We start from the raw sequence: 26,776 nt of genomic DNA on the forward strand, positions 1-26,776 counted from the left end.
TAGCTGGCTTTGCTCTGTTCTGGACCTCTTTTTGTTTTGCCTCAATAAATGAGCCAGCCCACCATCTGAGTGGGAATGCCACATTTCCCCCCTACGTCTCCCTCCACCCACCACCGACAATTCCCAATGCCCAGTGCAGAGCTGGGGACAGCAGGTCCTCGGAGGGAGGCTGGGAAAGGAGAATCGAAATCATCTTCAGCCTCAAACCTCTTCCCCAACTCCTCCCTCCTTCCTCTGCCTCAGTGGAGCCTGTTTGGATGGGAGGGCCAGCAGTGAGCAGGAAGGGCAGGGACAAAGAAGGGTATGGGAGTGACACTCTGGATATGGATCCGGATCCAGATCCGGGGTAAATTATTTTGGAATGAGAACCAAACTAAAAAGCACTGCAAAAAGAGAAATTCTCTCCCTCCTCTCCTCCTCTTTTCTCTGAAAAACTGTCAGATGGAAAAGGAAGAAGGTCAAATGAAGCAGTCCAGACCTGAGACAGGTTAGAATTTGAGAATCCTATTGGCAACTATTTTGCATAATGCTTTCCCCAGCTTTGTCTCATTTCAACCTTCACAACGTCTTGGTGAAGCAGATGCTGTTGGCCCATTCTAAAAATGGTAAAACTGAGACTAAAAGAAGCATCGTCACTTGCCTGAGAATCACACAGCAAGGAAATACCAGATATGGGGCTCATACCTGAGTTTGCCTTCTCTAGGTCCTAGGTTCTTCCTATTATGGGCGGTCATTTATCCACAGGACAAAAAAGAACTTCTGAGTCCTGGGCCCATCTCAGACTCTCCTCTATCTCCTGGCCCCTGCCACTGACAATCCAGACACCCAAGCGACCTCGGTGGGGTGCATGTGAAGCTACTCACTGATTCACCAAGCTGCACTCAGGATTTGTGCACTTTTCTGTGTACATGATCTAGTTCTTTTAAAAAGACACAACAAACAAATATAATTTTAAAATCTACTGGAATATCACCTTCCACTAAAGGCTTTTTCTAATTTTTATTCGTAAAAGCACCCTATATAATGGGACCCCCTGCCTGTCTCTCCAGCCCACCACCCCCCACTTTGTGCAGGACCCACAGAGGCCAGGCTCTCCCGCCTCTGTTCCTTTCTTTCCGGAACTCTTCCCTCCTTGGGCAGGTTGGTTCCCACTGCCTCATCCCTCCGGCCTCAGGTGAGACAATCCTGCCTCCAGGAGTCTTCTCTGACCACCACTCCTCCAGAGTTGGGACCCAGACCCGCTAAGCCTCCCCGCACCAGGGCCCACTTCCTGCACAGCCCTGCCGTTCTGAGCTGGGAACGCCTGTTTCTCTGTCTGCCGCCCCCAGTCCGTGAACCCCTTGAAGGCAGGCAGGGTCTATGCTCTCTAATTCCTGCTTCCCAGCCGCCCGCTCAGCACAGAGGCCCCGCACGTGTTTCTGGGTCAAAGAACGAATGAATCCACTCCCTGCCCACCTTCCAGTACGGCTTGTTTCCCTCTTGACTTGAAACTCTGCTTTTTCAGCTGCGTGCTCTGTCCCTTTGCCTAATCTGAAATTCTGGGGTGGGCAGGGGGGGGTGTCGGCGCACGGGAGGGGTTCTGTAGTGGGTTGGGTTGAATTGTGTCCTCCAAAAAGATATATCCAACCCACGGTACTTGCAAATGTGACCCTATTTGGAGATAGGGTCTTTGCAGACATAATAAAGGATCTCAAAATGAGATCATTTTGGATTTAGGGTGGGCCCTAAATCAGCCACGTGAAGAGGGAGGCAGGGGTCGGAGTGATGCTGCCATAAGCTAGGGGAGGCAAAGAGTGGCTTCTCCCTTCGAGCCTTCCATGGGAGCACAGGGTTTTGGGCCTCCAGACCTGTGTGAAAATAAATTTCTGTTGTTTGAAGCCACCAAGCTTGTGGCATTTGTTCCCGCGGCCCTAGGAAACCAGGATTAGCTGCAACCGCGCCCCTCATGGCTGCGACATCCCAGCCACCTACCTGCCCCAGCATCTTCAGAAACCTCACCATGCAAACAGTAGGGCCTCCGTGAAAGACCTTATGAGGTGCTGAGTCCCAAAGGCCTTGTCTGCATTTTCAGCTGGGTTGCCTATTCTAAAGGTTGACTGAAGCCAACGCAAGGTTCTCCCAACCCCATGGTCAGGTCAGTCAGTCAGCATGGAAAGCACTAGCATCGGCGCGTGCTCACTGCCCGCTAGCCACGCCACACTGGTGTCCCATTCGGTCAATTTCCGCTCAAGACGTATTCTTGAGTATGTTCTCAAGGCCCATCTTCGAGAAGGGGGAATTGAGGCTCAGGGGGGGTGGGGCCACTGGCTTGAGATCTCACAGTGCTCCCACTGTGGGTGTTGGGTCTGGAGCGCTGGGCTCCCAAGGCTGTCCTTCACTTGGCTGAGCTACCAGGCTTTGTCAGGAACAGAATCAGGACAGGGAGAAGGAAGAGAGGGGGAGAGACCAGTGGAGGAGAGGGGTTCAGCTAGCAGACTTTGTGTTTTTGCTTTCATAGGCTGGGAACAGTTAGGTATCATACTTCTAACTTTCCATGTGTTGTGCTGGTGCCAAATGTAAACCTTGAGTGATCCTTATCTATGATCGGTATGCATCTGTATGTGCAAAATTAATCATACTGTAAAGCCGCCATGGGAATTCCAGACAACCCCACGACGACGGCAGGAAGCACAAGCGTGAGAGCGGGCACGTCACTGCCACAGACGCAACAGCACTGGTCCCTGGGGGTGCGTGTGTGAAGGGGGTGGGCCCCTAATCCGCCTCCTCGCTGCTCATCGCCTTGGTCTGGGTAACATACATGCTGGTCAGTGAGCCACCAGGCCTGCAGTCACCTGTAGCATTGACGCGGGCTCGTCCTGGCACTTCGGAGAGAGGTCACACGCTTTCATGCGCTCAGCAACTATTTATGGAGCGCCGACTGTATGTCGGCAGAAAGCAATCATATGGTAATAACATTGTACGGTGACAGATGGCAACTACACTTATCCTGGTGAACATTTCATAATATATGTAACTGTGGATTCGCGAGGTTCTACACCTGATACTAATATAACATTGTATGTCAGCTATCACTCAATAAAAATAAATAGGAAAAGGGGGGGAACACAATCTATTCCTATAAAGCTTATATTCTACTGGGGGGGAGGAGAGAGACAATAAAAAGTAAATACATAAATATATACTATTTCACCGAGACGTGAGAAGGAAAATCAAATGGGGGACTGGGAGAGACTGGGCGTGCCATGTTATGCAGGTCATCCAGGAGGGCCTTCCTGATAAGGTGACAGGAGAGCAGAGGCCTGAGGAAGCGAGAGCGAAGTCTGTGGATACTTGGAGGGGGAGGGAACTGCAAGTATAAATAATCCGAAGGTAGAATGTGCTTGAAAAGTTCCAATGTCCAGGAGACCTTCGAGGCTGGAGCAGAGGGAGCTGAGATAGGGCAGGAGGAAGCCAGTCTGAGAATTTGCCAGGACACTGTCCACACAGGGTCTGCCAGCCACAGTGAGGACCTTGGACTGCTCTGGGTGTGATGAGAAGCCACTAGGGGTGGGGGGAGGTCTGGTGCAGGTTCTGGAAGGATAAACAACAGAGGGCAGGCTGGAGGCAAGGAGGCCAGGGAGAAGGCTGCTGTCAGATTCCTGGGGATGGAGAGTCCTGGATGGAGGCCTTGAGTCACAGTGGATTGGAGCAGACTGAAAAGGACGAAGAAAAGGAAGGGAAAGGAAGGTGAGGGGAAGAAAGAAAAAGGGTGGAAAGGAGAAAATACAAATGAAGTGTGAGAGAAAAGACTGTTTTACATAGAAACAAGAACTCCGTTGTTAATTACTGCATGTCAGACTCTGGGACCAGCAAAAGGGAAATGGATACCTCCCAGGTGCCAGCCTCTGTACTAGATCCTCATATGTCCCACCTCATCATATAATGATCGTTTGAGGTAGGAATCATGAGCCTCTATTCACATGAGGAATCTGAGGCCCAGAGAAGTTAAGTAATTTCTCCAAGGTCACACAGCCAATATGGGAATGCTGGAATCAGAGTCAAGAGATTGTCTAAGTCCAAAGCCTGTTCCTTCCAAGCCTCATTCTGGCTAGGTGCAGAGAAGATTATAGACATAGTCCCTGCTCTCAAAAAGTCCCCTGACGTGCAACAGCCCCATGAGGTCAGAATGGATGCCCAGAGAGGTTAAGTGACTTGCCCAAGTCACAACAGCTGGTAGGCGGCAGAGCCAAGATTTAGTGCTGGTCTACCTCCTCGTATCCTAACCACGACTCTGTGTCATTACATAACGCCACTGTTTCGACCTTTAGTAAAATATATTTTTAAACTTCATTTACAGATAGGTGGTAGGTAAGAAGAGAACCAAGTCATCTATGCCGACCAGTTCTCTAAGACTTCTTGAAGAACACACACGCACACGGGCACACACACACATTTATTGACATGTATACATACACATATGGATATGGACACACCCATAAAGTGCATGCATACACAACATTCCAAAGTCAATTACTTCCTAAATTAACCTCTGTTATCTGGGTCTCTGGGGAAGTTAAGTCATTTGCCCAGTCATGATGAACTGCCAAAGCCATCTTGTCTATTCCCAGGAAGTAGGCGGTCTTCAGATTACTTCTTAAAAAGTCAACTGGAACATTCTGTTACCATTTCCTTGAGAAGCTCAAGGAAGGGGTACTAGTAGGACAGTTGAAATGTCAAATATTCATCCCTCGGCAATAGAGGGCTCCTAAAAACACTGATTCCCAGTGCCCTGCTTCTTCTCCGGAAATGCAGACTCAACTACTCTGGTAATTCAGTTTGGAGCATCAGGAGGAAAAAGACTCCTGTTGAGAGGTACTGTGGTCTAGGGAAATGAGTGGAAACTCACTTTGTCCTCCGACAGCCCTGAGTTCTAAGCCGGTTTCCAGCCCTTCCTGGCTATGTGATCCCAAAGAGGTGACTGGGTTCCCCTATAAACAAAACAAGGATAATATAATACCTCCTTCTGCGCTATCACGAGGATTATAAAGATCCCTTAAATAAAGTGTCAAGCACACAGCTGATGTTGATGGAGGGCAAAGTTCAGAGTCTTGACCTTTCCCCTACAAGGCACAGAGTCACTAACTTCCAACCAATAGAACCTATAATTACTATCTCTGGCCACCATGGGAAGGAGTTTAAAAGAGGGGGAAAAAAAAAGGCTGTCAGATGTTTTCACGCAGAAAGGCAGGCCCAGGCATCATTACCATGTTGCTAGGTAGTGTTAAGCCACCCACCTAGCCCCAGAGTGGGCAGCAATTAATGTAATTAGTGCAGTGATGAGTGTCCTCTGCAACGATAAACAGCTTGGTCCTGCAGAACTTGACAGACCTGCTGGTCCCCTGGGGCTCCTGACCTTGAACGTCCACTCGGGGAGTGGTGTAGTACGGTTTAGTGGAAAGAGACAGGCTTGGAGTCAGATGGAACCAGAAGTAAATCCTGTCTTTGCTAATTCCTAGCCATGTGTCTGAAGGCAAGCTGTGTCCCCTCTCTGAGTCTTCGTCTCCTTATCCAGAATATGGGGCTAATAGTATTTTCACAGGGTTATAATTACCTCTACCATCATCATCTCATCATCCTGGAAAACCCCAAACCGGGCTGGTGTTGAACTGGCAAAAGGGTGGACATAAACATTGCTGATACCTAGCGTGGGAGCAGCCCCATTCTTCTCTGGCTAAAGTCAGAGCGGACAGCACTGATCTGACCGGCTTTAGGGAAACTATTGGAGTTTGGAATGTAAAGCATATTGATAACTAGAATAAAAAGGGAGAGAAAGTACCCCTTGATTTGATCATTTAAGATAATGTTATAAATAATTACCACTAATATTATCGGCAATACCACCACTTACGTAAAACAAAAGCACCGCGGCAATCTGGCAGTTGGGCCTCAGAGAACACCCAGTTCAGCAGTTCTCAACCCTTTCCATGGCGTCTTGGACAGGTGAGACTCACAGAGCCTAACAGTCTAGGCAGAGAAAACAATTCATGGGGTAATAATAATAAACATTTCCAGCTGCTAGCTGTCAATCCAGTTTTCTCTCCCACCAGAGAAAGCTTTTCAGTATCCCTGGGTGTAAGCTGAAGCTATTAAAGGGATAACTTTTTGAATCCACTCTAATTTGTTTAATAAAATGGAGGTTGGGAGTCAGCACTACAGTGGAGAACCAGTGATCTGGCCCAGGCCTTCACGCTATTGGTGGAGAAGCTGAGGCCCCAAGTGACCCATCTAGCCTGTCATGCTAGCATATACTTCTTGCTCAATCGGTATTTGCTGAATGAGAATTCGTGAATGAATAGGAAATGAGATGACATGACCAAGGTTACCCAAACTGTATGTGGCTAGTAACACGTACGGTTTGAAACTTTGGGACTAGGAGTCAATTTATTTATTTGTTTGTTTGTTTAGTATATGGAATGCTTCACAAATTTGCATGTCATCCTTCTGCAGGGGCCAAGCTAATCTCCTCTGTATTGTTCCCATTTTAGTATATGTGCTGCCGAAGCGAGCGCTGGGGGTGAATTTGGAATGTGGTACCTAGAAATGCATGTTCATTGTATTTCCTTTCTTTATTTTGCTCAACGGTAGCCTGGGAAATGAAACCACTTCCCCACAGACATGGCAGCGTAGAGTGAGCCACAGTAATAGCCCGAAAAGACGTGGAGTTCTAGAATCTTCAAAATATGGATGATACCAGGGCCGCCTGGGTGGCTCAGTCAGTTATGCAACCGACTCTTTGGTTTCAGCTCAGATCATGATCTCAGGGTCGTGGGATCGAGTCCTGTGTTGGGCTCCCCGCTCAGCAGGGAGTCTGCCTGAGGTTCTCTTTGTCTCCCTCTTGCTCTGACCCTCTCCCCCCACTCTCCAGTGTCCAATCTCCAGCGCTTAAAAGCCACAACTGAGAGCCCCCCATACAGTAGATACTTTAACTGACCAGTGGAAAACGGAAGATCTTTTAACAGAATTGACCTAGTGCAGAGCCTGTAGAAACAGTCCTCAACAGCTGATCACTGGTGATGGCTCTTCCCTGCCTTTTCCTCTGCCCCGAATGCCCTTCCCAAACCACTCTCCTCTCCCAGGCTCAGCATTTATATCCTTTGTGTTGTAGCCCCTCTTTAGAGAGGCCCTTTCAGATCATCCCCTTTAAGAAGATCCTCCATTTTATTTCCTTAAAGCCAGAAGTGTTTGGAGATCTTCTAGGTCAGTAGCTCAACTGTCTCCCAACTCCCCCGTCAGATAATATTCAATATCCTGCTAGCTACACCGCAGGGAAAACATAGTTCCAGATCACAGGCAATCCCCACCTGGCTTTTTTCACTCCTAACACTTGCTGCTTACTGTGATTTCATATTAATTTATTTATTACCTATATATAGCAACTATAATACCAGTGATCACAGTTGACATTTACTGGGCACTTCCCGGGTTAGGTACTCATCATTCATTTAACATCCATAACAACCCTCTGAAATAGATTCTATTGTGAACCTTATTTTACAGATGAGGAGACAGATTCAGAGAGAGGAGTTTGACCAAGTGCATATAGTGCGTCAAGGACAGAGCCAGACATCAGAGCCAGACACTCTGGCTCCAGAGGTTAAGTGCTTAACCTCTAGGTGATATAGAAGCACCATGAGGGCAGATTCCATGTCTTTTTTGCCCACCACTTCATTCCCAGGACCTTGTATAATGTGTGGTATGGGATAGATCCTCAATCAGTATTTGTCAAAAGAATGAAAAGTCAGCAGGGAGGGGGGAGGGAGGGAAGGAGGGAAGGAGGAGCACTGAGGAGGAAGATATGCCACTAGCCCCTTCATGCCCTTGCATAGGTAAAGTAGGGCTGGGACCCACTGGAGATAGAGTTGAATGAGACAGTGTCCCTGTCCTGGAAGAGTGCTTGCATCCGCATCTCAAGGGGGTCCACTGGTTCCGATGCTCTCAGGAAAGCCCAGGGCCCTTCGCTGCCTAGGAAAGGGGGTTCAGCTCTAATGCAACCATTGTGCTCCAGGGCCCTTATGGGGGCCCTCAGAGCACATCAGGGAATATGACAGAGCCCTCTCTCCAGGAGTCACAGGCTAGTGAGGAAGAAGAGCCCTGCAACCAAGGAGAGGAGGGCGGTGTGGACCAATCAAACAGGGAAGGGAGGGAAGTCTCTGAATGTATTCTGCCTCTGGGAGTCTCTGCTTGGGCAGCTCATGAAGCCCGGGACTGGGGCAGGCTCTTGGTCGAGAACTGCACCCCTCGGCCTCCACATCAGCATACGCAGCCACTGTGCTCTACAACACGATACTGTGACACATGAGACTTGAAGACAAGCTAAGACTGATCACTAGAGGAATGAGAGCCGCCTTCTTTCACACTGATTTTTCCCAGGATGTTAGCATTTTGTTCCACTGAGGAACAGCAGGGAACAGAGACTGTCCTGCACAGGGGAATGTGATTGCCTCAGAGGCATACAGAACTAGGGGGACTGGGCATAGTGCCCTTTCACCCTCCATCCTCCTGCTGAGCTATTTGCCCACGTTGCCTTTCTTAAAAGGGTTTATTGCATGGTGTGCCCCCATCTTCAAGCACCTGCCCTCACCACCATAACTGGGCAGCCTCCTCTCTCCCTTATGCCTTCCATCAAGCAACCTTTGCCAGTTTTAAGGTTGAGTCCTATATTTGCTATAGTGTGTGTGTGTGTGTGTGTGTATTTATTTATTCTGTCAAAATTTAACAGGTCTTTTTAGGATACTGAGAGTTTTATCTTAGCATTGTGGTTACAATACTGCACAGGTTTTCAGTGGTCTGCCTCAACCTTATTTTTGCAAAAAGGCCTATTATTTTTTAATGTACAACTCTGCAGAACACCAAGCTTTGCAGGAACTTCCATGTCATGTTGTAGCAGAAATGCCTGTAGCATTTTCTACCTGCTCCTATGGCATTCCTTACCCAAGTTCTATGAAGTAGGGGGAAGTGGCAATTACCACCCTCATTTTCAGATGAGGGAACTGAGGCTCAGAGATGTTTAGTGACTCATCCAAAGGTGACGAAACAGTACTTGAATCCAAGTCTTCAAGTCCATTTACCCAATTTTCACTGTACCCACAACATTTAGCACATTTCCTAGTGATATGGTAAGCAATTGATCAGTAAGATATTCAGGGAACAATTAATTCTGCCCACAGATCATTCCTTTATCCAACAATAGGGTCCATGAATGCCATTTGGGGGAGAAAATGAGGGAAAGAAGGTAGCTAAATTTTTTGAACTTCAACTATGAGCCAAGAATGACATTTGATGCTTTTTGAACACACACACACGCTGTGAGATAGCTGTTGTCATTCCATTTTATAGACAAGAAACTGATGTTCAACAGTTTAAGGAAACTGCCCAAGATCATACTACTGGGAAGGGAATGCATTGAGATTTGAACCCAAGTCTTCCTGATTCCAAAGCCCATACTTTTCCACTGTATCAGTGGAGAATGCCTACCTCCTATAGAATAAGAGAATACTTTCGGTGGTACAAGGACAAATCTATTTATTTGAATGACTGTGTATTTATTTTTACAGTGGTCTAAATGTTTCTGGCAAGTAATATTTGTTATCAACTTAAAATTGTAAGACATCATCTCCTATAAAAAATAGCTTTAAGTTTTAAGAAAGTAAATCTCTTTAAAGAAAAATACCAAGAAAATTAATTTTAGATCTGTAAGTGAACATAGCAAAATGGAGAAAGCAGTGCGTAAATCATTGAAACTTGAGGAACACAACTCTTAATCCTTACAAAGCCCTTAATAAAACATTTTCTTTATGCAGTTGATTCCCATGAGCTAGATCAGCAGATATTGTCTAAATTAGCTCGAATAGAAAGGAAATTAAAATAGGCATGATTCCCTGGCCAGTGTCTTCAGGAATTTAACATGGCACTCTTTATTTCAGCGTCTGTGCCAATTGGTGTTTTCATCCCAGGACTCAGACGTAGTAGGTCTAAGAAGTGCTTGGGTTCTCGCAAGACAGAGGAAGCAGTAGCGAAAGAAGACAATATAGATTTTAAAGAGAGTAATGGAAGTTTCAGGGCCTAGTGACTATTCCCAAATGATCCATACACTTGATGTTTGTGTTATGCAGAGAGAAAAGTGAAAAGCCCTGGGCCCGCTCTAGACACCTGGGTTTCAATCCTATCTTAGCTACTAATTTAATGTGTCACTCAGGTAAGTGACAGCTGGGAGGTCCACTGTCCCCACTGGCTGAATGAAGGAATTTTGATTTCCATAACCACTTTCCAGCAATGTGAGACACACCCAATCAAGAATAACTATAATTGGCAGAAGCAGCTGTCCATGTAAGCTAGAAGGCACCTGCCTACCATGGGCACCAGAGCCCTTCCTGCTCTAAGAATCTCTGATTTCATGATTCAAGCTCCTTGTGCTACAGATGGCCACACGATTAGCAGGGATGCATACAGAGGGCCATTAGAGTCTCTGAATGATGCTTAGAATGTCACATCACAAGCCACATAAGCCAAGGTGGTGTAAACGCCTACCTGCCCTTCCAGGCAATGAGTACTCTGATTAATTAAATGCCCATGTGGCTATCACTAAGCTCATTATAATTGTAAATATGGAGTTTGTATTTTTAAGAAATGCTTAATGCAACTTTGTAATATATTGAACGCAATTTAAACTATGCTGGCTAAGTATTCTCTTTTCCTCACTTTATTGCTATTTTTATAACTAACAAAGCAGTGAATGTGGATTATAGTAGATGACTATACAGCAAATATTCACTATCTCCTTCCATATCCTCCATGACCTCCAAGCTTCACTGATATTGGACTTGGCCATGTGGCTTGCTTCAACTATAGAAAGTGGGCAAAAATGACAGTATACCAGTTCCAAGCCTCGGTCTTAAAAAGCTTCCCACGTTTCCATTTGCCCCAACCTCTGCCATGAGAAGAACAGATCCCTGGTAGATCCTGCCTCTCTAGGATGAGTTCCAGAATGAGACACATCAAGCAGACCTGCACTGGACCCTCAACCCTATCTCTTCAGGGTGCCCGTGAACACATGCAATATGGCACTCGAGTCAGCAGTTCCAGGAGAAACCAGCATCACTACTCTGAAAACTGCCAGGGAGCCCCGTGCGGTGGAGAGAAGAGACCACCCACCAGGACCTTAAGAAGTGTAAGCCACCTCAGCTAACCTGTAGACCCATAAGCAGGAAAAACAGCACTTAACCTTAGATAGCACTCCGATTTTGTGGTGGTTTGTTTCATGACAAAAGCTGATTAATCCACCTATTGTGACCAGGAAAAATTTACAGAAATCATATGCTTTTAAAAAGTACCATCTCTTTATCCCACCCCCAGTGAAAGTAGCTGACAATCACCATTTGATAGGTAACTTTCTACTCCTTTCTCTGGACTCTCCAAAGATTAAATGAGCAAATGCATGTAAAAAGCACTTAGCACAGTGATGGGCATATAATGTAGCCACTCATTAAACATAAGCTGTTCTTATTATATTCTCATGCAAACAAATATCTCAGGTATAAGGGTTTTTTAATGTATGCAAAAATGAGACCATATTATACACATTGCTCTGCAACTTGCTCTCTTCGTGTAACGTGGTATCATGGGTTTGTCTTTAGGTCAACTCATCTTTTTAACTCACTTTTTAAACTAGCTACATGATATTCCAGGGTTCAAATATATCATAATATATTTTACCTATTTCCATTTTGTAGATCAAGAAACTGACATTCAGAGAGCTGTCAAAATATTTGCTGTTCCTCCCTGTCAAGTCCTGGGACACACTCTGGCCAATCAGAGGTGAGTGGAAGTGACAGGTGAGCAAAACTTTAAGAGCTACCTCATGGTGTTACCTCTCTCTCGTCCCGTGACACACAGCAGCAATATTTCAGACAGGGGGCTGCCACTTCAGCCTGAGTTTCAGAGAGAGCTAAGGCCTAAAATCATGATGGAAACGTAACATGCACATGAAATAAATTCATTTGTTCGAAGACTCTGAGATTTGGGAGGTGATTTGTTACCATAACAGAATTTAGAGAATGTTAATACAGTATTTTAAGACTTTCAAGTGTTTGGAAGTTCATTGTAAATATTCACCATCCACTGGTTTGGCCAAGCATCAACATGCCCGTCAATCAAGATGTGGGCTGACAGAATAATGGGAAACGATCTCCTCCCTAACTTCATTTTTAAAAATTATCAATAGCTTTCTCCCCTACTGCCAAATCACTAGGCAAAGAACATGATGGTATCACAGAAAAAAACAAGTCTAATGATGTAGTCCAGTAGGTTGAGGACATCCTCTGTATGTGGGAAGGCTCTTAGGTAGGTCAGGATCATAAGAACGTTGACCCATTTTCACTAGGTTGCAAACTACATACACACAAACACGCAACACGGCACTCGTGTGAGCAGTTCCAAGAAAAGCCATCATCACTACCTAGAAAACTGCAGGGAAGGCAGGTGCAAAGGAGAGAAAGTAGACTGAATGGGACCTTAGGAAAGCTAATTTCAGCTTCCCTGGGTATCAACTCTGGACTTCCATCTGCTCAGAGAACTACCGTGAGGAGCCAATGAGGGACAGCAGGTGCAATTACAACTAATAAGAGAAAACATTTATTTTTTAAATTTTTTTATTACACAGGTAATACATGTTTATCGTAGAAAGTTTTAAAACAAAAAGAGCAACAGAAGGAGGAAAATGAAAATTACCCAAATATCACAACTGTTGATATCTTGTTGGTTAATCAGCCGTATTTCCTCCTAGGTAAATGTATACACATAGAGTACAAGGCCTTCTGTATGCATTTATTAAGTGTGTGCATACATTTATTACAAGTTCCTCCTCTCATGCTCATCCTCTCCATTCTTACTTTCCAGTTTACCTTTTGGTCCCTCCAAACATGTCCCATTGTCATGCCCCATAGTCAGACCTTTGTTCATGCATTCCCTTGTCCTACAATGCTCTTTCTCTCTCCACTGACTCCTCTTCTGGCTACTCTTCCTCAACCTTTAGGTTTCAATTTATTCATCACCTCCTTAGAGGACAATTCTCTAGCCACTACCTTTGTCAGATGTCTCTTCTGTGTGAATCCAGAACGTCCTGCCCCCCTTTCTCATAGCATCATCATACTCGACTAGTCTTGCCCCCATATTGTCTACTTCCCTTGCTATGCCCCAACTTGAGGGCAGGTACTGTAGCTTTTGTTCACCAACGTTTAGCAGTGATCGGCCCATGGTAAACGCTCAAAACTTGTTGAATAAATGAACAACACAGCTAACAAAATGTGCTACCTATATTTCTTCTGAAATCCCCAAGCTACCTGGCATTTCTCAATAAATATCCAGTGAAAGATTAAATATAGAAGAAGATGAAGGAAATGGTCACACATCTCAAGAAGTTTATAAATTCTACAGGAAGAAAATATTACCAACAGGAAGCATCAGTATGTAATTAAGTGCTATGTCCTTTACTTCTGCTTCCTCCACTAATTCTCTTCAAACAGGAAAGGGCAGAACAAAATCCCTAACTTCAGTTCCCTGTTTATTCTCTCACTGAGCGGATCCTGCAGCACCAGTTGGAATAAGAAGACACTAGCAACTTTAACATATATACTCTCAAATCTCTGTGGTTCAACACAATACAGTTGATTCCCCATTCAGGTCAACTCTAATGCAAACACTCCTGGTCAGTGAGCAATTTTCCATGTGGTCATTCAGACACCCAGGCTCCGTCTGTCTGTGGCTCTATCCTTCTCTATGTCCCTTACACTTGACCAGGAGATGGGGAGAGACGGTTTTAGGAGCCAGGCCTGTACCTAGCATACATTAGCTTCACCCTCTCTGCATTGGCTAAAACTCAGCCACGTGGCCACACCTAATTACAAAGGAGGCCAGGAAATGTAGTTTAGCTGTGTGCACAGCAGGAAAAGGAGTTGGTGAACACTTTGCAGTTTTCCTGCCACAAATATTTGTCATACATCAGAGTACAGTTATCTTAAGTGATCCCAAGTACAGGTAACTTGTTTATGAATACCAAAAACTCTTGTCTTCACACAAGAATGTCCATCTAACTAACACTGGACATAAGAAAACATCATCTCAGATTTTCAAATTTTGAGAGTAATAAAGGGTCAATTCCAGAATTGATAAACCACTAATGTTGGTCGCCAACCCCTGGCCAAATTCTAAAAGAGAATATTTAAAGATGATTTTTATCAACTTTGAAAATAAAGTGATGATTACTACAAGCTACTACGAGCTCACTGGGAATTTATCATAAACTAAGCCAGCATAGTGTCTGGCACAGGGTTGACAACAAATATGTATTGAATGGATGGCCTTCAATTCCACTTTTAAGGCAACTATCCCATTGATAAGTAACTGTGACTTCATAAATTTCTTCCTTAAATATTGCAGAGTTTTCCTCTCTAACCTCTAAACATTACCCTCATTCTGACCTATAAACCTACAGACTAGGTCAACTCTCCCATGTGACATTTGCACAACTACTTGAAGACTTCACTTATTCTTCCCCCTGGGTAAATAAATATGCCCCATTCCTTCAACTCTTCTCCATGGGACATAGTTTTGGGCTTCTCACCATTTGACTGACCCTCTCTGAGATCTGATTGGCCAAAATTGCATTCTACTGTTTCATGCCCACAATGCTCCCAATGAGGTCTAATCACAGCATTCAGCAGAATTAGCACTGCCCAGGCCCGAGTATCACTAGAAGTATATAAGTAAGTGAAGATGCTGCCAAATGGATTCCTGCACTGGGAAAGGGGCAGGACTTGAAGATGACCCTCCACTTTATGATCCCGGAAGTTTTGTGGAAGTTCTGAATGCTGAGAAGAAATCACCAGAAGGATGATGGTGTGCACAACCATTACACATTCCTCCTTGATCAAAACCTAGTCTGTGCATACTCTACAATGACTCAGTTCACTCACTTGTATTTCAGTTTTCTTCATTTCTGCCTCTTTACTCCAATTGTGATGTGAATGCATATATCCAAGCTGACAATCTGGGGAAAAAAAAAAAAGAAAAAACAGGTGGAGGGTGAGGGAGAGAATGAAACATTCCAAAATTGGAAACCAATCTCAAGCACATAAGAACAAATTTTGTGGAGAGCTGATTCAAAAGAAGGACTTCCATAGGGGCTCTGACGTATAACAGAGACTTAATGAGCACCCTCTATGTGCCAAGCACCATACTAAATGCTGTGGATACAGTGAAGACTAAAGGATGCCTATCCTGCCTCTGGTGGGCAAAACGGATCTTAAAATGAGACTTACACAAAGAAATATGGAATAACAAATTTAGGTAAATTCTCTTGTTACAAAGAAATCTCTAGGTCCCTGGCTTCAGCTTTCCATGAGGCGATATTTGCCAGAGTAATTTCTTGTCCATTTTCTCCATCCCTTACTTCCTTCCCATGAGAAAGGTTTGGGTTATCTGATTGCTGAAGTCAGAAGAAAGACCCAGCATGCCCACCCCAGCCATTGCTCTGTCTTTTCAGAATCAATTTGTCCACAGGATGTACACACTCACTGTCTATTTGGAAGTGGCTTGCAAGTGCCCACCTTCGCCAGGGACCAATAGGTAAGTTTAATTCCAGGTAAAGCATTGGGAAACCCATTGTGTCTGCCATGCCCTGCAATCTCTCCTTTATCAGAATAACACTGTGATTCCTGTGTCTAACTTCCAGCTGGTTCTGAGCTCAAGAGGGAAAGGAAGGAGTGTTATTTATTACATTCCTGAGTTCCCAACTGCTATAAAGAAAAAACAGATTTATGAGAAAGTATAAGAGGGGAATCTAATTTAAATGGGGGAAGGGTGCAGTATGAAAGAAAGCCTCTTCAAGTGTTATTAAAGCCAACATCCAAAGGAAATAGAAATTGACCAAAGAAGAGGGAAGAAGTGGGAGGGCTACTATAAAGGTTCTTAGGCAAGAAATAGTTTATCTTGCTTGAGGTACTAAAGAAGTCCAGTGTGACAGTCATTAGGGCTGGTCACCAAATATGTGTAGCTCTCTGCCTTCCAGGAAAATAAGATTGCACTTCCTGGTCTCCTTGTGGCTGGGGCTGGAGGGGGTAGGGCTGATGGGAGAGTGGGCATGAGACTAGTTTTAACCAATGGATTGTGAGAAGTGACATGGTACATTCTCCGGCAAATGTACTTAACTGCCTGGCCAAGACCCTTCAAAGTTTGCTTTCTGTCTACCACGAGATCTGTAATGTTCCTGAAAGTAGGTGCTACATTAGGCTGGGCCCCAGAGAAGGCAACGTGATCAGAGTCCCTGCCAACCCTTGATGGATATGGAGCAGGAATAAGAAATAATTTTTTTTGTCTTAAGTCACCAAGATTTTTGTTTGTTTTTTTTTTACTGTAGTATAACCCAGGCTCTCCTGACCGATACAGTCACATTCAGTATGGCTACAAAATAGTTGGGAGGTAATATAGCCCAGATAACGTGAGATCTTATAGGCAAGGTAAAGAATTTGGGTTTTATCCCAAATCCAACAGGATGCACTTAAGGAGGTTTCAGCAGGGGAGTTTGATATGTCCCAATTTTTACGTATTAAAACAAAGTGCTATTACTATTTGACTATTAAAATAACCCTTAATTCCACTATAGAAAAGGCTATTTTTAAAAAATTCATCAACAAGCATTTATTGAACACTTTCTAACCTCCCATGTGCCAGGCACTGCATTAAGCATCAGAGCTATAAAAATGAATTAGAAAAATAATAATAATAAAAATATTTTTAAAAAAGAATTAGACACAGTTCCTAGATTTGGAGTCAGGGATGTAAAAAGACATCTACATGATAAACATTCTCTGCTTCAGGTGTTTACCCAGTATGGTGAGAGCCAAAGAAAATAATAACTATCTGAGTGTAGGGAGGGAGAGGGGGTAACAGAAAGTTTCAGGGGGAGAAATTATTCGAGCAGGGTCTTGAGGGGGAAGTCAGAGTTTGCCAGGTGGCATTTAGATTAAGGATAAAATGAAATGGAAAGACAGAAAAACGTTAGAAGAATTGAAAATGTTTAGGGTAGCTGAGACCCTGTGTAGTTCAGGGTATGGTAGACTGAATTACTCTTCGCAAACAATTGCTGCCCAGACCCACTGATGTCAGGCTTGACAATGCGAACTGCTCTCAGCCGAAGCTTTAAGTACCATGCTCTTTTCTCTTTGCCATGACAATCAGCAATGTTTCAGAAAGGTTCCTAGAGAAATGATGATATTGTATGAAACAGAGACACAGCCAACCCATAATGGGCATGCAGTATGAATGAAAAATAATTCTTTGGTTGTCATCCAGTAAGATTTTTGGATTGCTACCATAGTGTAACCTAGGCTATACATAGGTGCACATTTCCAGCTCTTGACTTCCAGACACATAGTAGGATTGCATTTTCTTGCACCCTTTAAGTAAAACAGGATCATGTGACTTGTTTTTGACCAATAGAATGGATATGCAAGTAATGTGTGTCATTTCTGGGAGGGACCTTCATTGCCAATGTGAATTCATCATACTTTCTTTCCCCTGTTGAGGTATTGGGATGATTATGGAAGCATTTATCAAGAGGAAGCCTTCTTCAGACTCAGTCTCTGAATGAGTACATTGAGCAGAGCTCCTCTGACCTTGAACATGTAGTATGAGCAAGAAATAAAGTTTTTTTTTTTTAAGCCACTGAGATTTTAAAGATTTTATTTATTTATTTGGGAGAGAGAGAGAGAGAGCAAGCGTGCACACAATCGGGGGAGGGGGAAGGGTAGAGGGAGAGAGAGAGAGGGAGAGAAGCAGACTCCCTGTTGACCGTGGAGCCCAACATGGGGCTCAACATGAGACTCCACATGGGGCTTCACACCAGGCTCAACACGGGGCTTGATCTCACAACCCTAAGATCATGACTTGAGGTGAAATCAAGGGTTGGAGGCTTAACTGACTGAGCCACCCAGGCGCTCCAAGCCACTGAGATTTTAGAATTGTTCAACATGGTGGCAAACCTAGCCCATCCTGACTGATATAAAAATTAGAACCTAATTCTGGGTGGCTCAGTCGTTGAGCGTCTACCTTCGGCTCAGGTCATGATCCCGGGGTCCTGGGATCGAGCCCCACATCGGGCTCCCTGCTCCGCGGGAGGCCTATTTCTCCCTCTCCCACTCCCCCTGCTTGTGTTCCTGCCCTCTCTGTGTCTCTCTCTGTTAAATAAATAAATAAAATCTTTAAAAAAAAAAAAAAGAACCTAGATACACGGTAATATAACAACAACAAATAAAAGTAAACATTCATTTAGAAGGCAATAACTAAGAACACTTATAGAAGATAAAAAGATGGTGATTTATTTGGTGAATATATCACCTGTGATAATGCAGAAGGCATATCAGGAACCCAATGAACTAAAAAGCAAGAGATTGTAAAACAAAATGTTAGTAGCCTGTGTTGATGGCTGTTAGATACATTTGGAAACTTATTACAAAAAAGAGATGAGCTCAGAGAAGATTTGCCCAGTTTGTAAGCAGAAATTAAAGTAGGGACAATCTATAAATTCAGAGATTTGTAGGGTTAGAAGAGGCTACTGTTTCTCAGTCTCAACCAGTAAAATATAAAATTATGACAGGTTTTCAGCAAAAAAAAAAAAAAAGGCCAATTAAAATCAACCTTGAAGTATGTATCAAGTCAAGGGTATGGCCTCAAACCTATTGTTATAACTTCTGGATACATTAAGATATTACCCAGCATATGCTTGCAATTGGACAGAATGGCTTTGGAAAAGGGAGGAGAAGTATCACTCTCCCACCACAGCCCAGAAAATCCACAGCGCACAAAACCAAGTCAGGAGAGAGAGGAGAAGGGAGGGACAATGAATGAGAGAGAGAGCGATACCAGCAGGCAAGAGAACAAGAAAGCAAAGAAATACAGCAAAACATGGAAGTATGTCTGGGAAAGAGTTGGCTGTGGCTATGAGCTCATGGAACGCCTGGAATCAAACAGATAAGAAGCCTACATTTTTGTGAGAGTTGTCCAGCCAAAAGCACATCAGCCTGGGATTAAAGGAGACCATATTCAAGACTTAATATCACTCTGCACCTCCCCCAATTTTTATAAAAGCTTATTTTAAAACATACTTCCTCATGCCCTCTTCAAATATAGAAAAGGAAGACTTTCTCAGAGAGCAAAGCCAGAGGTCATGGAAAGCAATGGATAGGGCAGCTGCACGAAGGGGGTAGAATCAGGGTCCAATCGGGGTTTTGAATGGTGGGGGGTGGTCCTCAACCTGTCTGCTCAGTGGACTGGCATCTACTGTGGCTTCCCATTCCTTCACTTTCTAAACGGCGTGCCCACTACAGCTAGCCTGTCTCTGTCCCACTTTACATCTTGAGGGTGCACAGGAGAGACATCTCACATTTAGAAAAAAAGGCACATCTGGAGCTGATACAGGGTCTACTACGAATCACCCAGAACCTGGAAAGTGAGCTTGACACACTGTGACTAGATGAATCTTTAGGACTGTCCCCCCTGAGGAAAGAATGAGGAAATTCTGCCTGTGGGAAGATAGTAAGCCAAACATTTGGTGAACAGAAAGGAGACTGCTAGAGTCATTAGTGTTGTTCTCCAAATAGTCCTGGCTCTCTCCCTTCAAGATACTCGGCAGGATTACAGAGATTTAAAATTAGGTGTTGTCACATGACTTGCTTTGGCCAATGATACCTGAGCAGAAGTGCAGTGTGTCACTTCCAGGTGGATGCTTGGAGAGCCAGTGAATGGTTTGCTGCCTTCTCTCCTCCAGCCAAGATAGTAATGAGAAGCACGTGTCAAGACGAAGCCTTCTTCAGCCCAAGTCCTCAAGTGTCCACAGTGAGCAAAACTCTCCTGCAGACCCTGAGCGGGGGCATTGTAGCATGAGCAGGAAATAAACTTCCCTGGGGTAAGCCACTGAGATGTCCGGCTTGTTTGTTAGAGCAGCATAGCCCAGCCTTTCCTGACTGATCCTGGAAGTGAGAGAGGAGGCAGGAGAGCAGGAGTGGGAGTATGAAAGGTTCTCTCGGGCAAAGGTTTCTGAACTCTCTCCTGGTCATAAGTGGAAGCCATGAAAGCTTCCAAGCAGGGGTGTTAACATGAACAAATCTGCTATTTTTTGGATAAAATATGCTATTTCTCAACATAAGGAGAAAATAAGCCTACTAAACCACATAAGGCAGAGAGAAACACACAGAACCCTTAGAAACACACAACGTCCTAAGTCTTGAAGTTTCTAAATACAGGAGCTCTGAAAGAAGGTTCTGAAAGGAGTTCCAGAGGATCAGGCATGGTAATTTGTTCTACCCCACTATCCAAGTGCCATTTCCCTACAGACATCTAATAGTTTACAAGATAAAGTCTTCCAGAGCAGAGCAGATACAAGGGAACGTAACAAAGACCTGAGGTCAATTTCCAGCTGTCTGTGTGACCCGAGCAAGATTCTTAACCTCTCCGAGCCTAGTTCCTCATATATTAAATCCAAATAATAATACACGCAGCTCGAGATGGTTGTGGGGAGAAACAGCATATTTAAATGGCTCAGATGAATGCCTGGCTGGTGGTAGGTGTTTAATACATGAAATTTATTTTTATTACCATTAACATAAAAAATTATTAAGAACATCAGCTCACTGATTACAAAAGAAAATGATTCAGGGCAACAGAATAGACAATGTTCCCTCCTCGAGGAAAGTAACTGGATCTTGTCATCACTGTATCCCCCCCGCAGCTCAGTGCCTGGCTCACAGGAGCCACTCAATTTTCCTCTGCTACCGGAGGGAAAGAGAGGTGAGTGGGTGGGGTGAAGAAAAGTTGTCAAGATTTCTGATACCAGCTGCCGTTGGGCCATTGAATCTGAACTCTCAAAGCCACAAATACCTTAAAGCTCTGGGCTATAAACCCAAGGCTGAATTCCCCTAAGTTCAGAAGCTGAAAAGCCAGAATTAGAATCTAAGAACACAAATTGCTGCAGGTCCGACTTTCAAACCCCAGTCCTCAACAGGAGGCCCGGGAAAGTGCTGACTTCTGACCTTTCCTCCCTCACCTTCCTCCCCTCACTGCTCTTCACAGGGGTAAGGACACCTGGTCCTGCCAAGTCACACTCATATCCTGTCATTCCATCGAGGCTCTGGGAAACTCCCAGGGAAGGTAGAGAAGGGGGCTGTTAGGCGACCAGCCCCTGGCCCTGGAGGCGACGATACTACACGAACTCAGCCCACCCAGTGAGGAGGGTCTCACCGGCCCCACTTGCAGACCTGAAGGAACTCAAAGAAGTTCAGTGATTTGTTCACTTCATACCGTGGCAGCGCGGGCCACGAGAGAACCCACGATTCCCGACTTCGGTATTCTTTCCGCCATAACTTTTGTCCCTAAGGGGTGCGGGGTAGGGGGAGGATAAAATAACAACCGCAGAAAAGGAATCACTTACATGTGTCTAGCGCTTCCTAGAGGCTACCCGGGATATGGGCCCACCTTTTAAATCCCGGTCCTACCCCTGACTCGCTGCGTGACTTTTTTCTGAGTATCCGACCCTCTCGGACTTGTTTTCCTGTAAACAAATCAGGACGGGAGGTGTGTGGGGTGTGTGTGTTGGGGGGGGGGGGGGTGTGCGTGTGTATGTGAAGTGCGGTTGCATGTTGTGCGGGGGCGGGTAGCACACGATCACCGGGGTTCCCCAAGTTTCGGATTCCCTAAACGTTCATTCACAACTGGAAGCTGAATTGCCCAATTCTATCCCCTATAGAAAAACTTCCCCGTCGAGGCAAAACTGTGAACACTCGCACGCTTTTTCCCATGGTCTGGAGGGTGCAGTGGGGGTGCAACGCCGACTTAGCTAAGCACCCAGTTTCAAGCAATGCAAATCACTTGGCTTTCAGGCGCAGCGCGGACGATCGCTCGTGAACTTGACCAGGAGACAAACTTCGCAGCGTCCTCAACGTGGGGGTCCCGCTCTCGCGAGACCGCCCCTAAACTTAAGCCCACTTTCACTCGCCCCCACAGGGGACTTAACAGAGCCACCTTAAGGGCGGTGCTCCCGCCCCCCGGAAGTGCGGGGGGGCACAGACCCGGGCGATCTGCCTCCAGCCCCGCAAGGCAGCGAAGTGCCCGTGGATGACATCGAGCACCCCAAGTGGGGAAATACCCCCCACCCCGCGCTCTCGGCCCCAGACACCTGGCCCGGTTTCCGAGCCTTCCGGGAGCCTGCATCCCCTGTATTCCCGCCCGAGCCCTGGACTTAAGCCCGCCTGGGTCAGAGGCTCCGAGAGCCCGCGTTCGCCCGACTCGCGGTAGCCACCGTCGCTAGACAGTCAAACCCCAAGACGTCAGCCCACAATGCACCGGGCGGGCCGGGAAAGACGCGCCGGGGAGGGGAGGGGAAAGAGCCCGGCGCGAATCGCGCGGGAGGGGGAGGGGGAGAGGAGGAGAAAGAAGGGCCCAACTGTAGGAGGGCAGCGGAGCATTACCTCATCCCGTGAGCCTCCGCGGGTCCAGAGAAGAATCTTCTAGGGTGGGGTCTCCATGGCGACGGGCGGGCCCGCCCCCTTGAGAGCGACGCGAGCCAATGGGAAGGCCTTGGGGTGACATCATGGGCTATTTTTAGGGGTTGACTGGTAGCAGATAAGTGTTGAGCTCGGGCTGGATAAGGGCTCAGAGTTGCACTGAGTGTGGCTGAAGCAGCGAGGCAGGAGTGGAGGTGCGCGGATTCAGGGAGACAGACAGACACAGGCAGGCAAGACGGCAGTGGAGTCCGAGCTGCAAATCCTATTTTCTCTTCCATTTTCTCACCAACTGCCCAGAGCTAGCTAGAGTGGCTCCCGGGCTGGTGTTTGGGGGAGCGTCCGGAGAACCCCTTCTCCAGCCGCCCCCAGCAGGAGAGCCCCGCTGCCCGGGAGCTGCTGACAGCGCGGAGAGCGGCGACAGTCCGTCCGGGGAAGTCCGGAGAGCGGCTGCAGCGGCTAAGAACTTTCCTGGCCAGGAGGACAGGGGACAAGTGGCCCGGGTCCCGGAGCGAACTTTTGCAAAGCTTTGCTGCGCCTGAAGCTGTGGCGGCGGCGGCGAAGACAAGAAGGCGGCGGAGAGAGGAGACTGAGGAGGGACGTGCGCTCAGCTTCTCTCGCACGGGTTGCTGAACTTGGGCGAGCGCGAGCCGCGGCTGCCCGGCGCCCCCTCCCCCTCGCAGCGGAGGAGGGGACAGTCGTCGGAGTCGGGGCGGCGGAGAACCGCCGCCGGCCGGCCACAGCGGGATCGGCGCTGACTGCCGCCGCCGGGAGGGCCACTGTCGCCGGGAAGCGTGTTCGTCCGCGGGCTCCCAGGAACCGCTGCGCCGGAGAGCGCTCCGTGAGTGACCGCGACTTTTCAAAGCCGGGCAGCGCGCGCGAGCTGACAAGTAAGAGTGCGGGCGGCACCTGAAACCCTGAGCGCCCGGGGAGCGAGCTGGTGAGCGGGGCGCAGGGGGGAGGACAGCCGGCGGGTGCGCGCGCCCCTCGAGAAACTTTCCTTGCCCAGGGCCCCGGGAGGCGCGGGTGTCCCCCGCTCGCCAGCGCGCTGTTGCGGCCCCGAAACTTCTGCGCGCAGCCCAAACTAACCCCACGTGAAGTGACGGACTGTTCTATGACTGCAAAGATGGAAACGACCTTCTACGACGATGCCCTCAACGCCTCGTTCCTCCAGTCCGAGAGCGGCGCCTACGGCTACAGTAACCCCAAGATCCTGAAACAGAGCATGACCCTGAACCTGGCCGACCCGGTGGGCAGCCTGAAGCCGCACCTCCGGGCCAAGAACTCGGACCTCCTCACCTCGCCCGACGTGGGGCTGCTCAAGCTGGCCTCGCCCGAGCTGGAGCGCCTGATAATCCAGTCCAGCAACGGGCACATCACCACCACGCCGACCCCGACGCAGTTCCTGTGCCCCAAGAACGTGACAGACGAGCAGGAGGGCTTCGCCGAGGGTTTCGTGCGCGCCCTGGCCGAACTGCACAGCCAGAACACGCTGCCCAGCGTCACGTCGGCGGCGCAGCCGGTCAGCGGGGCGGGCATGGTGGCTCCGGCCGTGGCTTCGGCGGCGGGCGGCAGCGGCGGCGGCGGCTTCAGCGCCAGCCTGCACAGCGAGCCGCCCGTCTACGCCAACCTCAGCAACTTCAACCCGGGCGCGCTGAGCAGCGGCGGCGGGGCGCCCTCGTACGGCGCGGCCGGCCTGGCCTTTCCCGCGCAGCCCCAGCAGCCGCAGCAGCAGCCCCCGCAGCCGCCGCACCACCTGCCCCAGCAGCTCCCCGTGCAGCACCCGCGGCTGCAGGCCTTGAAGGAGGAGCCGCAGACGGTGCCCGAGATGCCCGGGGAAACGCCGCCCCTGTCCCCCATCGACATGGAGTCGCAGGAGAGGATCAAGGCCGAGAGGAAGCGCATGAGGAACCGCATAGCTGCCTCCAAGTGCCGGAAAAGGAAGCTGGAGAGGATCGCCCGGCTGGAGGAAAAAGTGAAAACCTTGAAAGCGCAGAACTCGGAGCTGGCGTCCACGGCCAACATGCTCAGGGAACAGGTGGCACAGCTTAAACAGAAAGTCATGAACCACGTTAACAGTGGGTGCCAACTCATGCTAACGCAGCAGTTGCAAACGTTTTGAGGAGAGACTGTCGGGGGCTGAGGGGCAGCAGAGAAAAAAAAAATTACACAGAGAGACAGACTTGAGAACTTGACAAGTTGCGAGAGAGAGAGAGAGAGAAAGAGAGAGAAAAGAAGTGTCCAAGGACTAAAGCCAAGGGTATCCAAGTTGGACTGGGCGGCGTCCTGACGGCGCCCCCAGTGTGCACGAGTGGGAAGGACTTGGCGCGCCCTCCCTTGGCATCGGGCCAGGGAGCGGCTGCCTGCGGGCTGCCCCGCTTTGCGGACGGGCTGTCCCCGCGCGAACAGAACGTTAGACTTTTCTTTAACATTGACCAAGAACTGCATGGACCTAACATTCGATCTCATTCAGTATTAAAGGGGGGAGGGGGAGGGGTTACAAACTGCAATAGAGACTGTAGATTGCTTCTGTAGTACTCCTTAAGAACACAAAGGGGGGGGGGTGGGGGAGGGGAGGCGGGAGGGAGGTTTGTGAGAGCGAGGCTGAGCCTGCAGATGAACTCTTTCTGGCCTGCCTTCCTTAACTGTGTATGTACATATATATATTTTTTAATTTGATGAAAGCTGATTACTGTCAATAAACAGCTTCATGCCTTTGTAAGTTATTTCATGTTTGTTTGTTTGGGTGTCCTGCCCAGTGTTGTTTGTAAATAAGAGATTTGGAGCACTCTGAGTTTACCATTTGTAATAAAGTATATAATTTTTTTATGTTTTGTTCCTGAAAATTCCAGAAAGGATATTTAAGAAAATACAATAAAATATTGGAAAAATACCCCTCCCACAACCTCTTTTCTGCATTATCTATGAATTACCTATTTAGGTGAAGTTGAAAGAGTGAAGAGTCAACTAAAATCACTCTCACTGCTTCTTACTATCAAGCAAAACTACTCTTTACTGGACTGAGAATAACTGTAGCTGATGCTCTTGTCAACTTAATCCTCTTCCCTCCCCCAACAATCTATATAGAGTTGCTTACAAAGGATAGCGTGGCCCTTCAGAAGGCTGAGGGAAGGGAGACTGTGGTGGAGAGGGACAGACGGTGCCCTGAAAAGTCAAACTAATATTTAAAGTCTGGACTATACCAAGTGGCATGTGCTGTGACCATTTATGATGTTAGCAGAAATTTAAGAGTAGTTGCTTATTCTCAAATCAGGAACGGTGGCAAATTTTTACAAAAGATGTATCCTTCCAATTTGGAATCTTTAACAATCCCTAGATAAAAAAGACGGTCTTTGCTTATGAATACTTATAACAGCATTCTTGTCACAATAAACGTATTCAAATACCAATAACAGATCTTGAATTCCTTTCCCTTTACTACTTTTTTTCTTCCCAAGCTCTACACTGAAGCTTTTCTTTTCAGTTGCTGGGGTTAGCATTACTGCCATCTGAAGTTACTGGGTAATTAAGAAGCAAAGAATTTAGGAAGAGTCAACACAGAATTTGCAATCTGGATGAAACATTCTCCTAGTTTTCATTAATACTCCCCTCTTCTCTCTCTTTCTCTATCTCTCTGAAATAGACACCTATACTTAGACAAATTACCACAATAGCAGTTTACCATTTGGGATTCTTGTACAGTTTATTTCTTAATTTGTTTCTAAAATAATCAACCTTGTTTAAGTTATTATTACAGAAAATGCCTTAAAAGATGGTAATCTATATGCCATGGAAGAGATATGAGAAACCATGAACACCAACACAATGATCACATGTGTAAATCAAACCTTAGCTCTGGGGAAATGGCAAACTTAAATTCTGTCTGCAGATACAACTTGGAAGATCAACAAGGCTGTAAGCAACAAGGGAACAATTTTTGCTTGGTTGCTTTTCATCCCAAGAGCCAGTATGATTATCAAACAGCAAAAGCAATTTGATATCCAGGAATATTTTCACAAACCACTAATTGAGGCAGGGCTGTTTGCTCATTAACAGTGCTCTAGTACCCAACAGGTCTGTGAGTGCTAATATCCTGCCTGTGGCTGTAAATCCAAAGACACAAAGAGTTTCTCTTTAGGGGAGTGTATCTAGGAGTGCAAGAGATTGGACAGACTTGTTAGCTATCAGAT

At 46.8% G+C, this 26,776-nt stretch overlaps 1 protein-coding gene and 1 non-coding gene across 2 annotated transcripts; one reads left to right on the forward strand and one right to left on the reverse strand.

Annotated features, from left to right (window-relative positions):
• Nucleotides 1–6,441: 6,441 nt before the first annotated feature.
• On the reverse strand, nt 6,442–6,548 carry LOC116626799. Its single transcript, XR_004298339.1, has one exon. It is a non-coding gene; the product is annotated as a U6 spliceosomal RNA (small nuclear RNA).
• A 16,162-nt stretch (nt 6,549–22,710) lies between these two features.
• On the forward strand, nt 22,711–26,001 carry JUN (Jun proto-oncogene, AP-1 transcription factor subunit). Its single transcript, XM_032427833.1, has one exon. The coding sequence runs from the start codon at nt 23,701–23,703 to the stop codon at nt 24,706–24,708; it is 1,008 nt and encodes a 335-aa protein (XP_032283724.1). The 5' UTR covers nt 22,711–23,700; the 3' UTR covers nt 24,709–26,001.
• Nucleotides 26,002–26,776: the final 775 nt, after the last annotated feature.

Source organism: Phoca vitulina, unplaced genomic scaffold, assembly GCF_004348235.1.
Source record: "Phoca vitulina isolate PV1807 unplaced genomic scaffold, GSC_HSeal_1.0 scaffold2, whole genome shotgun sequence".
In the NCBI taxonomy this organism is placed as follows: Eukaryota; Metazoa; Chordata; class Mammalia; order Carnivora; family Phocidae; genus Phoca; species Phoca vitulina.

Bases quoted from the DNA above. Each gene is read 5' to 3' on its own strand.
- JUN (XM_032427833.1), top strand. From the start codon at position 23,701: ATGACTGCAAAGATGGAAACGACCTTCTACGACGATGCCCTCAACGCC.